The sequence below is a fragment of the Anser anser genome, assembly GCF_964211835.1.
Source record: "Anser anser genome assembly, chromosome: 4".
Lineage (NCBI taxonomy): Eukaryota > Metazoa > Chordata > Aves > Anseriformes > Anatidae > Anser > Anser anser.
Window position 1 is genome coordinate 40,639,945 of NC_139724.1, and position 17,820 is coordinate 40,657,764.

Consider the following 17,820-nt stretch of genomic DNA (forward strand, 5'->3'; position numbering starts at 1 on the left):
GGGGTGTCCTGGTGAAAACAGGGAGAGCCCGGGAGGTTCAGGATGAGCCCCACACTTTGTATTTCTGTACGACTCAACAAATTAATTTTAAAAAGCCTTCAAGTGTTGTTTTCAAGGATCTGAATGCAAATCCCTCCTACGTGCACATGAATGAAAAAAAAAAAAAAGAAAAAGAAGAAAAAAAACACCAATTCTGTAGACAATGCATTTTAAACAAAAATGGAATATATATGCACATAATTTAGCTGGCTGCATTAAAATATACACACGAGAAAACACTTTACATATAAAAGAACCTGCTGTATTTCCATTCACAGGAAAAATATTGCATGACTTTTCAATAACGGATCGGTAACTACTTTTCCAATGTAATATTTATTTATTTTAACGGTGATAAAATAACGGCACCTGGAATAGTTTTGTGTACATTTCCCATTCCTCTTGCCCTGCTGCCTCAGCCCTGGGCATGCCAGGAAGACCACCACGGTGTGTGGAAAACAGAGGCCCACACTATCATTTGCAGGATCACTCAATCTTAGATAAATTAATAAAAAAGTCAACACATGGCTGTGGGCTTTATGGCAGGTGAAGCGGTGATGAAGATGAGCAAAGGCAGCACAGGGGTGTGGAGGAGCTGGTGCAGCCATGGTGATGGGCTGGCAGCCCCCATGTGGGCCCTCCATGGAGGGCAGCTGGGAGCTGCTCCTGCAGAGCAGGCCAGGCCCCTGGGCCCCTCACACTTTCCTGCAAACCCCATCTCACCTAGCAAGGAGGCAGGGACTGCTTTATTGGCTTCCCACATCTTCTTCCCAAGGGAAAAGCGCGCTGAGGGGCCCATGTCTGAGCCCCAGCTGTTCCTTGGCCCCTTACCACCAGGCTTGTCCAGCCACAGTGGGGACCGCCTGGCCTCAGGCCCTGGGCCTCATGGGGCTCTCCCTCTTTATACTTTAATTATATCACAAATATTGTGTTTCTGTTTTTCTCTTCAGGAGCCGTGAGGCAGTACTGGTCAGCAGTGGGGAGGATGACAGCTTCCACAGCGGCCTGTTCCTCCCACCGTGTGTAGCACTGATTCACCTTTTGGTATTAAAAAGAAAAATATAAGCTGATAAGCTATCCCCAGGCAGCACTTTCATGCTACCCAAGACAGCCTCCGTGGCTGCAGAGATCCTTCAATAAGCTGTCAAGAGCTGGCGTCCCTGTGTAAAGAGCTGTTCGTCCCTATATCTCATTTTAGATTGATGTACGTGCCACTTTCATATCCTTCAGCTCAGCGTAACATTTGCCCTTTCATGTTCTCAGTTTAAGCCACTGGGAATTGAAAGCTATTTCAAAGCATAATTATAGCAATCTGCATATAAAAGGCTATATGTCCTACAGAGGATTCCGCAGAAAAAAGCAAACTCCTCGAAAGAAGAAAATTAGAAGTAAATCCCACAACTTAGATTCAGTAGTTAATACATTTTTCATCTGATGTGAACAGTCTGTGGATTTGTAAAGCCAATGGAAAATTGTCTAAGCCACTGTACTGAATCAGTCTTCACCTATGAAACAACGTAGCTGTTACAAGGGGCCCACATCTTCAAAGCTTGCTCTCTCCTGGTGTGCTATCCTGCACCTTATTGACCTAAAGGCATGCTGCAAGGCCCACTTGTTTAAGTGAGCTTTGAAGGGCTGGAGAGCTTCCCCACCTTCCTCCCTGTGGGCTGCTGCCAGCTCTTGAGGAAGGAGCGGTCTGTAGAAACATCACTTGCTAAAAACATCATGAAAGAGATATAGAAGAGGCCTTTTAAATAGGTAAATCTATCAAGAGGTCTTCAGAAAAAAAAAAAAAAAAAAAAAAGAAAAAAAAGAAATCGCTATAAATTGATAATGAACTGCATAAAATTGTTTTGCTTTGACTGCATCATACTGCTCTATTATACAGTAAGATTTGAGATACAGGAATTGTAGCCACAAATGTTATATATGCTGGCTCACAGAAAGCAGTTGATTCATAATATTCCTTACACTGAACATAGAGTATTAACCTCATCAAACCTCTTAAAATGCCTACAAATCATTAGAGTATTTTTAATTTACCTTACTTGCTTTACATACTTGGTTTAAAATCTCTCCGAAAAATATATTTTTTCTTTAATTTAAAGGTGAGCCTCATATAGTTACAGGACTTGAGGAAAATTATAATAAATTAAAATTTGAATATTTGCAACTTAATCATGTACTTGTAACACTGCTTTTCTGGGATTATGTTTCAGAGGTGGTTTCCCTACCATACAGATTCATACTCTCTTCCTAGTTTTCCTGGGATTGTGTTTTCGGGGGTTATGTTTCAGAGGCGGTTTCTCTACCATATAGCTTTTCCTTCTCTCTCTTTCTCATTTTCCAGTCGTCTTCCCCTCCAACTTGTCATCATACTCTCTCTTTCATGCCACTCACTTTTTGGTTCTCCTTAAACTCAGTCTCCTTCCTCAGTTTCTTCTTTCTTCTTCATAAATTTAGACTGTATCTAGAGGTTGTTTTCAAAGTAGCATAAAGGCCCTGGGAAAACCACTCCAGATGAGCTTCCTTTATTCTCCCACAGCAACTTCTGCAAAAGCAGCCACCCCTTTCACCTTTCTTTTCATGTTATGTAGGTAACATACTGCAGACAAAGACACTCTCTTTGCTTTTCTAAGAAGAGCTTGAAACACTGGTAATTATTGGTTGTCTGAGAAAACCTTCCCAGAATGTTAAAACCAATATCATTATCATTAATTATATCAATAATTAGAGAATTTGCATCCAGGATGTTTAGAAATGCGGAGATGTATGATTTTTCTATAAAGCTATATTGTGAAGGGTCTGGACCTCAAGATTTCATTTTAATAATAGTGAGTTACAATAGTCAGGACTCTCAAAGATACTGGAACAGCTCAGGGAAATCAACACAAAAACAGGAAATATACAAGTACTGTTTCTGTATGTGTAGGCTTTTATTAATAAAATGCATGTCTGTTACTGTTTTTCAACTTTGTTTATTCTCTTCTTTGAGAAAGATACTGCATTGATTTATAAATTGTAAGAAAGCTCTTTCAATATGGATTTAGCTCTGATTAAATTTTCTAGGCCAAACTATGGTAAAATTAATAACAATGATTGTTTACTTTTAAATAAACTTCAAAACATCCCCTTGATTATAAGCAAGTCTAGTGTGAGCATGTATTGGTAAACATGTATTACAAAAAATAAAATGCTGGCAAAAAGATTATGAGTAGAAAGAGAGGATTTCTCAGAAGTTCATGAGAGTCAGCACTCAGTCCTGATTAAAAGTGTTTTCTTGCTTGTTATTTGGAAATGCAATAATTTGCTTTTATTTTAAAATCCTGTATATTTTAGAAAATGAATAACTTCAGGCTTTTAGCAGAGAAGCATTGAAGCATATGGTAATCCCAGTCCCAAACACTAAAATGTGCCTGTCTGTGCCAACTCTTAATTACCAGCTCATTAACACTCAGGTGTCAATTGCTGGTGGCAAAGGCAATACTCAGTTGGCCTGGTTTCTGTCATGCACAATGTAATTAAATTGACCTCCGCAAAAGGAGCCCAGTAGTTGCCTGATACCACTTGGACACCGATTGCTGCACTAATCACAATCGTGTAATTTAGTGAATCACACAGTGTAATGAGGGAAAGACTCTGGAGAGTACCAAATTGTACTTGCATATGTAATAATGACTTTAAGGACAATTAGGGAAATAATCGTTGCTCTGTTTTCTTCCAAGCTAATAATGAACTGCAGCAACTATTTGAGTTTGTGTTGTTGATTTAAAACTTTAGCTGTTGTCTACTATTTTAAAATAATGGTTAGCAGCAATTAAAATGTATAAAAATAAATAAATATTTTAGTACTAGTAAGAAAGCTCCAGCTTCGTTATTAATAGCCTCACAACAGGTTATAGTTTCAAGTACTACTGGCTGCCTAATTAGTATCTGAGACCTGTTTTGGATTGTGTGTCCCAAGAGAAAAGGACGATTAAATGTACTTCTCTGCTCTCCAAAATGGGCCAGTGTGCAGCCACCCCACCTCACTGCGTCGTGCGCACCTAGTGGCGATGTGAAGGAAACCCACCAGGCCCGTGAGTGGAGTGAGACCACGGGCGCACCACTTCCCAGGCACAGGCTCTGGCACCTGAACATATTGTTCAGACATAATCACTCATTTTGACCAAAGTTTTAAAAATGCAGCTCTCTCTGATCAGTGTACAGCCTCTGAAGAAGACTCTCTGCCTTGGGACTTAAGACAGAGCTCCTAGACTTGAGCTTACTTTATGGATTTTTTGGCACTTAAACGAAGCATCAGAATTTGGAGCATAGTTATCTGTAGCTCCCTCTTGGCCAGGCAAGCAGCTCCAGCAGTTGTTTCAGGGCTGCTTCAATTTCAGCTCCCCCCTGATAGTCTCCTCCCTTTCCCTGAGCTACTTGCCACCTTACCGCTATATCCCAATTTGCTCATAGAATCATAGAATCACAGAATCATAGAACATCCCGAGTTGGAAGGGACCCATGAGGATCATCAAGTCCAACTCCTAGCACCGCACAGGTCTGCCCAAAAGTTTAGACCATGTGACTAAGTGCACAGTCCAATCGCTTCTTAAACTCCAACAGGCTTGGCGCCGTGACTACTTCCCTGGGGAGCCTGTTCCAGTGTGCAACCACCCTCTCGGTGAAGAACCTCTTCCTGATGTCCAGCCTAAACTTCCCCTGCCTCAGCTTAACACCCTTCCCGCGGGTCCTGACACTGGTGATAACAGAGAACAAGTCACCTGGCTCTCCACTCCCCCTCGCGAGGAAGTTGTAGACTGCGATGAGGTCCCCCCTCAGCCTCCTCTTCTGCAGGCTGAACAGGCCAAGTGACTTCAGCTGCTCCTCAATTTCATCTCCCCCCCGACAGTATCCTCTCTTTCCCTGAGCTACTTACCACCTTACCGCTATATCCTAATTTGCTCACCTGATATCAGCATCTAATCTTGAATGGGATGGATTTGGGCTATAACATGAAAACCGCAGTTCAAACCTGTGAGCTTCCAAAAGGCCTGCTACACCTTAAAATCAGGGTTTCGTCTTCATTACTTCTGAAGGCTCTGAGTCCCCAGGCAGACCTCTGGATCTTACACAAGTACCGAAATTCTGGCCTGATATTTCTTTTGAGAAAAGCTGTAATATTCAAATTTTCTTCAACATCCCTGCTCATATTCTGCCAGCAGGCCATCTTTCTGACACACATTGGATGGGTACTAACAAATTTCACTACTGTGTAGATTAGGTTCCTGCTTCTCAGTGTTGGGTATTTACCTTTGTGGTCCTCTGTTTGAAACTCTTAAGATCTGCTCTTGACTCTCATAATTAAATTGTAAGATGAGTATGGTGAGGCCATCTTATATTAGTGTGTTTGTGCATTCCCTAAGACAAGCACGTGGTGGTGATGTGAAGGAAACCCACCAGGTTTCCTTGGGACAAGACTAAGTAAGGTCCCAGGTAAGGGCTCCGGCACCCAAATGGTATGTCAGACACAATTACTTTTTTTGAGTAACCACAAGTGGCTATGAATGGGTCTCCTATGGGATCTTGTTTTACAGATGCTGATAGATCAATAAAAATCTGATTTCCCAAACCAAGTATGAGTGAGAAAGGGTATTTCATCCATGTATTGATACACTGTACTGATATATTTTTGTTCATCAACAGATGACATACTTGCAATACGAAGCAGAATTCTTATGAAACATATAATCTTTTAACGTATACATTTTAACATATAATACAAATGACAGGTATTTTGCATGGGGATATTGGATTATGTCAATGTATAACACAATGGTAAAGCTAAAGACTGAATTTAAAACTCTGCTATAGGTATTTTGCATATAATAAAACCCCATATATTAGATTTTTGCTTTTATGCTGATGATAGCAGTAGGATGTCTGAGCCCTGAGCATATGTACGATCAATTCAATTGTCATGGTGAGTGGTTAAAAAAACAGTGCCAAAGAGTGCAAGTCATCTGATGAATAGTTACTGAGCTGGGAGAAGAACAAAGATTAAAAAAAAAAAAAAAAAAAGTAAAAACTTTAGCTCCTTGAGAATGATGTAAACAGATTTGCTGACAAGTTTATGCAAAGCATGCAGAAGGAGAAAAATAATTTCTAGAGATGTTACAAAATCTAAAGGAAAGATGAAAGCATTTTGTTGATGGTGTGTTTATTAAAGATTGTGAATTCTGGAGAAGTGATCCATCTAACAAAGAGAAAGCAATGCTGTGCAGAGATTATGAACAAAAGGGAAGGATCTCTCTTGAAGAGTGACAGGCCATAAAGGAAAGACACTTTCTAGTCAAGTGCTAACAGCTGTAGCAGGTGAGACTTAATCGGTTGAAAGGTATCCAATCTGCAAACGAGGAATTCAATGCTATTTCATGCATAAGTTCCTACCTGCAAAACAGTGCTCAGCATGGATTGCATAAATATGCAGCTAAGGGAGGAAGAAAAATTCACTGTAGCTGCTCAGAAATTCTTAAAATCAGGCTTTGGAGATGCAGAATTAAAAAGTAAATCTGAAAGTATTTTCAGATTAAAAATACATTCAACAACTACTTTATTTTTGGTTGCAAGTTATGAAGGAACCTCTCCTCAGCCTAGGTAAGGACCAGCTGACAGTCCTGTAGGATCTGTCTGCTCTCTGGGGCTCTGCCTCCCCTGCTCATCCAAAGAAAGAGAACCACAAAGTGCCTTCATTGTGAAGCCCAAGTGAAGTGAGCTCACTGTGCTAAGGTGCAGGTGGCACAGTGCCACGGATATGACAGCTAGCTGTAACCTTCTCAGACTGCAAACTTTTGCTAATTGTAGTAACTATTGTACAGCATAAGAACATATAAACAAACGTAATAAAAACGCCTGACATTTAAAGGCATTTTCCGTTCGCTTTCTGAGAGGCAATGCACAATACAAATTTGTACAGAAGTACCAAGATATGTAAATAATGCTTATAAAGCACTTACCCTGCACTCCTTTCACAACATTGTGAGTTACTCATTCATCACCTGTATTGTCTACAACACTCCATCTGTATTTCATATTGCTTTCCTCCCCTAAGGAATCAAGCCCTCATTTGTGTGTGTGTGTGCGCTTCCCCTCCAACACCGACTTTCCCACTCTTTTTGATCATGACAGCTGCTAGTGATTTAACATACAAATGGCAGCCAGAAAGCAGAAGGCCACAGAGTGTCATTTGTTATGCCATTTTGTCTTTGACTCCAGACACTCTAAGGGGAATAAAGAGAAGGATGGTGCTGACATAATTCAAGGTGACGAGCAGATTCTTCTAACTTGAATGGGCTTCTTGTGATCTTCCATATTATTTAAGGGTTCAAAGCTTTCTGAGACGTTGATCCTTTAGGTAAGCTATTTTCTCCCATTTGAGCTTCTCTATGTGAGTGAAAGTGCAGGGGGAATAGAACAGGGTATTAAAATACAGAATCGATCCAGAGAGGGAATGTCCCCAGCAGCAAGGCAGAACAGTCACTGTTGTCCCCTTCCTTCTTCTTCAAAGACTCTAGGGGAACACCAGTCCTGGAAGCAGGATGGGAGCAGGGAGAGATTTTCACTTCTAGCAATACTGCCTAGAGGCAATATGGTCTGGGGGGGCTGCTGAAAAATTGAGGCTTCTGGTATAACCAGTTTACATAGGGAGCACAAAGGGATTAATTCAGATATACTCTTAATATTATGCAATTTCTTTTCAACCAGTTTGAGTTCTGTACTGTAACTTCTGGAGGGACAACCCAGCATCTCACTTTTTAACTCAGTTTGCATTCATTGATTTTTTTATTTATATTCACTCAACTATAAAACTGTATCTCTAACTAGATGTTTGGTATTTTGATTAATGGGTCGGTTTACCTTTTTTACAATGGACCCAGCACAGCAAGATGTCCACCTGTAGTAGACTAGAATCACACAAATACACACTGGACTGAGAACCTACTTTTATTCTCCAATTATTTAGAATAAACTGGAGTTGAAGGAGAATTTTACCTGCATACTGGAAAAAAAAAAAGGGAAAAAAAAAAAAACAGAAAAATTCTTCAAATAAATTTATTTTCATTTGTCTCCTACAGCTAAGAAATTATGTTACTTGTTCAAGCTACTGACAAGCCAAATTAAGTGTCTTGGGAGGAAGAGAAAACTGGGAAAAGGGAGAGACAGAACCGATATAGGTACAAGTTTTTTCTTTGCAAGAGCAGATCAAGACCAAGAAGAAAGAAAAAGGACCTTGAGGAACATTACTGACAACAAATGCACAGGAAATGTTTGATTTATTTGAAACAGCTATAATTCTGCAGTCTAAATACTCTAGTATTTTACAATAACACAGCAGCAAGGAAATAAAACTATCAAAATAAAACCCCATCTCAAAATGAAATATTCCTTTTCCCACCCTCTTTGGAGTATCTCTTTTACAACAGAGGCATGTAGTGCCTGGCAGCAGAACAGTCTGTAAGAACAGGTTGGATAAGCATGTATTGGTAATGGGATTGCAGAATTGGGAGCAACGGCCTCTCACTGTCTGTGCACAGAGGGGCTGAGGGCTGGGACATTGGCCCCTGGTGCAGGTCAGCATCAGGCCTGAAGTGAGGGGAACTGGGATCAGACACAGCCCTGGAATGTCTGAGGCCATCAGAGTAGTTCCAGAGAGTTGGAGGGGTGAAAAAATCCTCTTTTTATACCAGCAGTTCCATAAACCTCATTTATTTTATTTTATTTTATTTTATTTTATTTTATTTTATTTTATTTTATTTTATTTTATTTTATTTTATATTTTATTTTATTTTATTTATTTATTTTATTTTATTCTTAAGTTTATGTTTATGTTTATGTTTATATATATATATATATATATATATATCCAGCTTATAATGTCCAGGTACTTAGGCCAGGGAAACACTGAAGAAGAAGTGTTGTTTCCCAGCTTAACTGATACAGTAATTCTGTTGACCTCTATAGGATGACTTAGGAAAGATTTACCTTCTGGGAATGTATCCAACTGTCCAGAATCTCTGAACTTTTCAACATCCGCCAGGTAAATACCAGCTAAGTTCTTCCCAGTAATGTCTTCTGTTAGTATCAGATTTTTAGACTGCTCTTACCACCATTATGCCTTGTGTATTTTTCAATAAAACATTCATCTACATGACTAACACGTCAGATGTGGTTTGCTCTCTTGCCCTCTCCCTTAGGCAAGAGGGCAAGCTTTCTAATGGTTCTGTAATGTGCCTAGCATCACTCTGCATGCCAGCTACAAATACATATTGAGCAGAATAAAAAATTATATAAAATATTAAGTACTCATTGGAGAGCAAGCAAATGAGTCTATATTTAATGAGTGATAATCTGTAGAAGGTGCCACATATGCCTAGTTCTTGCACCAAGAAAAGTTGCTTTTGTAAAATGGAAAAGCAAAATGGGAGATAATACATTAGAAACTCTTCTAAGTTGTATTATCTGAGACAGAGGGAACTGAATACAGATTTCTCACATCCTGAAAAAATACTGAAGTCATGTCACCTGCTCTGGAAATCTTAGGTATCTAGTCTTTAACATCATGGGTTTTCTGAAGGATCCTATTTTTAGGTATTCTGGGAAGACATATATTGAACAGAAAACTGCCAGAGAAAGAAGTGCTGATGGAGGCCCTTTTTATACCATACTGATGATAGTATTCACCCATGATGTTGGCCCCCAAGGACAAATGCTTCTTTTACACAATGGGATCTAGACCCAATTTTCTTTTCCCAGCCCTCCCTAATCATCAAATCCAGAAGGATTTAGGTTCTGAGTGGAAAGATGAAGAGCTCTTCATTGCTGTCTTTGAAGCTGTCCCATTTGCAAAGAATAATTACATATTCTTTTGACAGAGAGACCAAGGGCACCAAATTGCATATTGCTCTCTAGACTGCTAGTTAGCTCATTAACCTGCATGTGGGGAGATCTCAGTATTGTAGCACCCATGTGGGCTTACATTATTTTATATTATAATCACTGTTGGTGGTGGGTTTTCTTATTATTTTGATTTAGGAACTAGGTTCTATTCCCGCCTCTGCAATAAACTGCATTATGAAATTTCTCAGTTATGCTTCAGTAAAATAAGGATAGTGATACAGGCATCTGTTGTAACACTGGAGTATATTTTGCTTACTAATAAAGGATATAAAGCACACAGAACAGCAGTCAATAGAAATCTAACTTTGAAATTAATGTTTTTTCAACTTTCAGCTATGCATACATTTTCCACTGCTAAAGGTTATTTTTTGGATGAGAAAAGTAAGACAGATTTTTGTTTTTATATTTCCTAAAGTTTTGGATCTGTGCACATTTGCAGTGTGTGCAGTGAGTTTGTAGATTTCGTTCTGCAAACGAAGAATTAAAAACCTGACGAGTCTGCGTGTGAATGGTGCTTTCCAGCTTACTCCAGATAGAATGGAAACAGGAAAGAAATTTCCTCAGCCCAGTAAAACACCGTACAGATTTCCAATACTTTGTTATGACTTTTCATACCCTTATTGCTGAACAGTGGAGGTCTGGAAATGAGTTAGGTAAAAAGGAAAATGGTAAATTTCCTGCTTTTTCCTAGTGTAAGTGCTACTTCTTGGATCAGATTTACTACATAAAATGAAATAAACCTGAGACTGAAACACAAGACCTGACAACAGCAATTCAAAAAGCAAATTTAAACACAGCAAGCTTAATGTAAGTTTCTATATGCTTCTCTGACCTCTATCCCCCTCATTGGGCCTGATCCCGACTCCTGCCCCCAGGCCCCAGCTCATCCCTGTCCCCCAGGAGGTGCCCGGTGCTGGGGGCTGGCCCCCCGCTGCTCCCTGGCAATAGTGTAAGAAAGACTATGATATATCACCTGCAGCTATTTTTCAACTCAGCTGTGACTGTTTTAATTTAGATGTGTACATGGAGTATCAAGGAGCTGTTTTTTGTTTCTTATTTTTTTAATTTTATTTTTTAACAGATTTTTTTTTTTTCCAGAAGCTCAGTGAGGTTTAATTATATCAATACAAGGTATACTGCATTTTCTCCCCAGACTGTATTAATTAACTATCTTCTAGTTCCAGCACTTACTCTCTGGCTTCTTTCTTTGTTGCCAGTCAGAATATAAATCAAACCAAACCTCTAACAAAAACTGAATGGCTGTGAGCTCCAAGGGCATCATTTAGCCTCATCTTCAGGGCTTTGAGCAGGATAATGTTTGCTTGCATTCATCATTTTTTTTGCAGATAGCATAAGCCACAACAAATATATTGCTCTCATGGTGAAATCTTTCTCTTTCATGATATTTATGTTCCTGAACAAAGCACTATTTAAGTACCAATTAATGTCATCTGTGAGACTAGGAAAAACTGAGCACTCTCTGTCTTCATGGTGGAACAGTCCCACACCACTGGTCTTCTGTCAGCATCCCATAAAGTTCCTGCTCTAAATTAATCTGATACATATGTAAAATAGCTGTAGTGATGGAGGTGGAATTAATGTTTAGTTTTGACATTAGGGTTCATTTAGGTCTTTTTTTTTTTCTGTTTTATTCTCATTGAACAGGAATACCCCCACCTGTCCACACACACGGAGACCCTCCAGTAGGCTATGTCTATACCCCAAGTAAAAGTCAGACCAGAAAAGTTGATAGGAAACATCTTTCAGTCTAGGCCTGAAAGGAGATGATGTGATTAGGAAATTTGTTACCTTCCAAAGCAAAACTTTTGGAAACATTACTTGTTGGGGTTGGTATTTTCTTTGCTTGCTTTGTTCACATTTTCAACCACCAGGTTTGGCGGTGTGAGAATACTCTGGTTCAATGATTTTTTAATTCTTTGCCCATTTGCATTTTAAAAACATGAATATATCTTGTTAGGACTGCATTTTTGTTTCGGTCTTCTCAGGAAATCTGAACAGAGATGTCATTTAACATATTTCATTATTTTGCTTTAAGATAAAATCACTAGAAAGATGTCTGTTTTAAACTGACATATAGCAACATCCGAATTTCAGAACTTGATTGCACAGCTTCTTAAAAGCAGAGCTAGTGAAGTTTCCCATTTTTTTTTGGTGTGAAATAATTTTATTGCAAGATGTTCTTGCTTAAAAATGCATGTGCATAATGAAAGAAATGAGAACTTCCTTTTGCTCTCCTTCAAATCACTGCAGCTTGGACCATTGCCTTTAATGGAATTAGGCTCTGATGCATATAAAATACAGTTCAGTTTTGCAACCTGAATGTTTGAATCCAAGACTTCTAAAACTTAAGGTTGTTATGGTTACATTCACTTTATCATGTTCTCATAAGGCATTGTTATACAATACATTACTCTTCGTTCTTAGTGCAACTCAAAGATGAGTTATCCAAAATATGCTTTTAAGCTGACCATGAGGCGAACTTTAATCTTTGAAATGCACGTATTCGGAAGCATACTGTTTCATTAATTGCTTGGCTTAACTGAATTTTCCCTACTGTATAATATAATATAAAATATAAATAAATATTCTAATACATATTCACCTTTTTGTCTTCGTCTCTCTTCAGTAAGATTGGTAAACATTATCTGAACCCTGTTTGCCATTTTTGGTATCTTCAGAATGACTACAGTGGTTAACATCCAGAGGACATTTTAATCAGTGCTGACACAGAGAACGAGAAAGTTTTAGCACAGTATGTTTCATCTTGACTCAGCAAGATTTCCAGCACTCACATTTTTACATTTTTGACAGGATGCTTCCTAAATGAAGCATTTGCCTTCTGGAGAACTACACCCACATAGACTTCATTTTTCCTGATGTCTCAGCCAACATACAATATCATGAACTTTATTAACAAATTCAACTTCAAAAACAGTTTCAATTCAAGAAAGCTGTCCAAGTTAGTTCTTGCTCATTTCTTACATATGAGGATATCTACAAAAACACATATGCTTAGCAATGGATTTTAATGGATGTTTGTATTTGTTTGTATATATGTATCCGTTTCATATCAAGACAGATTAGCAGATTAGAGACAAAAAAAGTGAAGGAGTTCTTTAAGACAAATTTGAGCTCTGATTGTAGGGATCAGTGCAACGGACTTAATTGTTTCAGAATTTCCCATAGCATAACATAATAATAAAGTCTTACTGGCTGCCTTTTACTTTACTTCAAATAGAATGAACAACTTTCTGTTCTTCGTAGAGATCTGATGCTAATGCTTTGCAATCAAACTGCTATGACTAAATGCATATCAAAGATGCTCATTTTGGCCCCTACACCTTTGTACAGATTTTAATTAAAAAGTCCCAATGCCACAGAACTCAAGACTTGAACAAGGAACAATGGCAGGATATGATCAGCTTTCTCCATACAAGACATATAAATATTTAACAGCCTTGCAAAATTGCAATGACAATTTATCAGCCTAGGAAGACTATCTATTTATCCACCTTTTACCCTGAGGAATGATAGTACTTTAAAGGACAAAAAAAAAAAGTCTACTATGAGCAGGTAAAATTTTTAAAGTCAAATGCTGAATTGTATGTTTGATTGTGGGTATAATGCATGAAGAGGGGGCTGAATTCAAATACTGAATACAAAACTCCATTCTACACTAAGGGACAAGTCTAATTTTCTAATATCATAAATGTGTTTCTACCCTTCTCTTTGCATTTACTGATAAGAGTGTACTCCTGTAAGAAAAAAATCCAGTGGCAATTTACCAGATTTTGAACTATCATTACATATACACACACATACTCCCCCAACACACACATATATAGTGACTATAATGCAGGAAGCATAATCTTTACAAATTATATATATCTGTGCACTGTCATTCCACTTAGTTTTGCAACAATACTGTTGAAAAATCACTACACCTTGTTCAAATCAGCTGAGAATATATTATTGGAAATACTTTTTTAATGTTTATTTTTCTCTTAGTAGGCAGCTTAGTAAAAACCTACACTAAATACCCCAAATTTTATTTCAAGCAGTGAAATATTTTAGTATTTCTCAGTTTTGGAATAATCAGTCTGGAAGAAACTAAAGACTGGTTTGGAAGAAATTGAACAGGCAAGTTGCTTAGATATCCATTGCTACATATCTAAACCAGGAGTTCAAAATAAAACAAAACAAAGCATATCTGATTTAATTTTGTTTACCTTTATAAAACACTGTCCTGTGCTGAAACTCTAATTTACGACAAAGGAAGTTCATCACACAGACAGCTTGTTCTATTATGTTCATAAATTTTATGCAAATTTAAACATTAAATATTGCTTCTGATACCTAATTGAAGGATAGACTGTCCTTATTCCTACAGCTGTGTACAGATAACATCATCCAAAGCTCAGTATGCCCTACTAGGAAAATTATGGAATGACAAGACTGAGAAGCTAGTCCATGCCTTTTCTTTGAGGCAAGTTTAAGTACACTTACATCATCCCTGACAGGTATTTTTTGAAATATTCATGAAATCCTTTAATGAAGGCAGTTTCAGAACCTTCCTTATGGATATAGATATTCCTCTGTAATATTCAATCTAAATATTTTCCCACTAGTTCAGTTTGCTTTTTGTCCGATATGCAAATCAGAGTCCTTAGACATTTGTATCACATACGCTTCCAGGAAGAGGCAAATACAAAAGGCTAACGTTTAAAGGCATTTACATACCTATCATTGCAGATAGGCACCTAGTAGCATGACAGATGAAATATATGGAGATGCTGAACAATTCAATTTCAGTGGGAAGTGGCTAGATGCATCAGGTATCTTCCCCACTAAAACATATAATTGGGGAAGAGATTGAACCTCTCCTGACATACGCACTTCTCAGAACTTCTCTTGGGACATGACAGCTAAGTACTGTTTTCTAATATGGCCTAAACCTCATGTCATCAAATGTTACCATACTGAAATTCACAGTGATCTAGGGAAATCAGCAAAAGTCTAAATATTTCAGGAGCCCAAGATGTAGTACTTCAAAACTTTCTGTTCCTCAGCAGTTCTGTATCCTATCGTTACTCCCTCTGAGACTCTCCCAATGAACTCAGAAGGATGTCCGTGTATACATGGACCAAAGTCTCTATTATCTAACATAAATTAAAAAAGAAAATAAAAGAAAAAAAAAGAGCCATGTAAAGATGTGTATATTACATACATAGTTCACTGAAGGAGTTCAGTTATGGAAATGAATGACATGGTTTTATATGGTTAAGTCTTTCAGAAAAAAAATGTATGCAAACGTGAAGGCAGTTTTATCAAACAAAAATACTTCACTATGAAAAAGAAAAAAAATATTTTTTTCCTTCCCAAAGACTGAAAATAAACATTACAGTATACATCTACAATTGAACAGATACTTGGAAATAAGGAAAAAACAGTTCCATGGAGGATAAAGACTTGCTTTTAAAGCAGAAGCAACAATTTACATGCTTTAAGTGAAAGATATGTCAAAAAATTCATTGCTGTTCTTCATAAAACTAACAAGGCATGTAGGTGACTAAAAGCCCCACTACCTACAGCTAGAGAAACATTCCACTGTTATTGTTTGCTCAAATCAATAGCCATTCTTGGCACTTGGTTGTATGTGTGTTTTCTATGACATATTCATTTTTAAAAGGATCCCCAAAATAGTTTATAGTTATACAAATGTGCTAGAAATATGCATTAAAAGTGTTTAATAAGCATATTTTGCTAAGAGTAGTGAAATTAACTCCAGAGCTCAGTCCAGCTGTTTGAACAGAGAGCTCCCACAAATTGATCAGGAGTCTTGTTTGGATCCTTAGCTGGATGGTTTCCATACGAATGATTTATCTAGCTTCTAGAAACTGGCATTATAAACAAACAAACAAAAATAACGACAAAAGGAAGAAAACCAGACTCAATAACCACATAGTAGTGGCTAAAATCTGCTTCTCACACATTCATCCTGTGGTAGCACTGGTGGGGATATCAGAATTCGTACATAACAGCATGATCCAAATTCAACTGCAATCAATGAGAGCTTTTTTTGTTGTCTTAATACTGGATTGTCCCTAGGCATTTGTTCAAATTTGGCTAGACGTTGTTTGAAAATACAGTGTTGTATCATTTGTTTTCAATATTTGACAGATACTAAGATACAGCAGGGAAAAAAACACAATACAAAAAAAAAGGGAAAAAAAAGGAAAAAACATTTTACTAGATTTTTACATTTAGTAAATGGTACTTAAGCTCCATGGACATGGACGTAATTTGTAACTTTACCTTTGAAAGTTTACCATTTTCAATATTTCATAGAAAAGAAATGCTCTAAGATAACATTTCAAACCATATAATTGTTACAGAACATAAAGGTTATATGCAAGGGCTTAATCCTTTTCCCAACAGAGATGGTAGCCAACCCCTTTTAAACTCCCGTGGGAGAAGGGTCAGCTAAGAATGTGCCATGTTCCTAATTTCAAACCTCCCTTGTGATAAAAGAGTCAATAGTTTGGCATGTACGTTGCCTTTGTAATTTGAATTCTATCAATAACTATTCCTAGCCACAAGAGAAATATTTTTATGCAATATATTTGTATAATTTCACAAAACTATGTCAGAGAGATGTGCGCTTTTGTGTGTGTGTGTATGTATGTATGTATATTTATGAGTTTGGGATGATTTTCTTAAAATACTTAACTTCACTTACATTATATTTTACATTGCAAAATGTACAGACACCCAGTGTTCTTTTTAACAACATATACAGGTGAGTTTATAGAGCCTTATAAAAGATTTTGTGATTCCAAATTAAAAACCACAGAAATATAATCAAAATAATGGAGAGTGATTTATACCTCTGATAGTACATAGCGCTCATTCTGGTAATATTGACAGCTGCATCTTTGGCATTGAAAAATCATTACAACTTTTAGACAAAATGTTGTTGCTTACAGCTTTTTTTTTTTAAAACAAGAAAAACAGGATTGACCAAAATACGAATATTGGGGAAGTACTATTAAAGGTTTATTTTATTTTTGTTTTTAGCAAGGATAGCTTAGGAACCCTGAATTACCTTCTCACTTTAGTGTATGGTGTAGACTGTATGAATCCATTTAAAAATCAACTAAGTTGTACCACATTTTTCGGAAAATTATATATAATATAATATATATATATTTTATATTTATTTAGAAGCTTTGAAATAGTACAGTAAACACTTTGCAACACGGTGTATAAACTACAGAATGTCTTTGATAATTTTGTGGGTCCTCAGATTAACAACATTTTTGAGACCCACGGGTGAAAAGAACATGATCACAATCTCTCTTGTAAAGTTGGAATAGTTTGGGGAACACTTGATCACACAAAAATAATATAAAACAGTCAAGTTTAAAACAGTGATATTGCATTTATAATGCACATTTTTTTTATCTGTACGATTGGCTTCTTGTGGTGAATATAAACATCTAAAGGGCTCAGTGACATTTTGGAGAGAGAAAGATATATAGTGCTGTAAACAGGCACACACTGATCAGAGAGGCAAGATCAGTTGCCTCTAAAGTTTCTACAGTTCTACACATTTCAACTCATTTCTCAGGCCTGCTGAGAGCAATTAGGTCCTATTGTTGGCCATGATGTCTCCAACAGCACACAAATCCTTCAGTTAGACAGAACTGGATGGCCAAGATAATGAAGTTGAAAGTTGATGCTTTTTGTTGGTCGACTTTTGTGCAAATCATGCTGCTTCAGGTAAGTCCTGTAGAAGTGACTAGCATATCCTTTTCCGTG

General features: G+C 37.5%; 1 protein-coding gene and 1 long non-coding RNA gene across 19 annotated transcripts in view; one reads left to right on the forward strand and one right to left on the reverse strand.

Annotated features, from left to right (window-relative positions):
* Window positions 1–17,820, reverse strand: part of PCDH10 (protocadherin 10) — a 321,360-nt gene that overhangs the window by 271,564 nt on the left and 31,976 nt on the right. For 6 of the 18 annotated variants that reach the window (XM_083832727.1, XM_083832734.1, XM_083832731.1 and 3 more), the window contains one exon: window positions 12,251–17,820. The exons of 11 other annotated variants lie outside the window; for them this stretch is intronic. Coding sequence is in view for 3 of the 7 variants with exons in the window: in XM_083832731.1 (XP_083688857.1) it covers window positions 17,801–17,820 (20 nt within the window). In the remaining 4 variants the exon portion in view is untranslated. Of the gene's footprint in view, window positions 1–12,250 lie in introns of those variants that run through there. One more of the 18 variants, XM_083832732.1, reaches the window with a different exon arrangement.
* On the forward strand, window positions 409–15,196 carry LOC310898183. The gene is made up of 2 exons (XR_014583063.1): window positions 409–773; window positions 990–15,196. It is a non-coding gene; the product is annotated as an uncharacterized lncRNA (long non-coding RNA).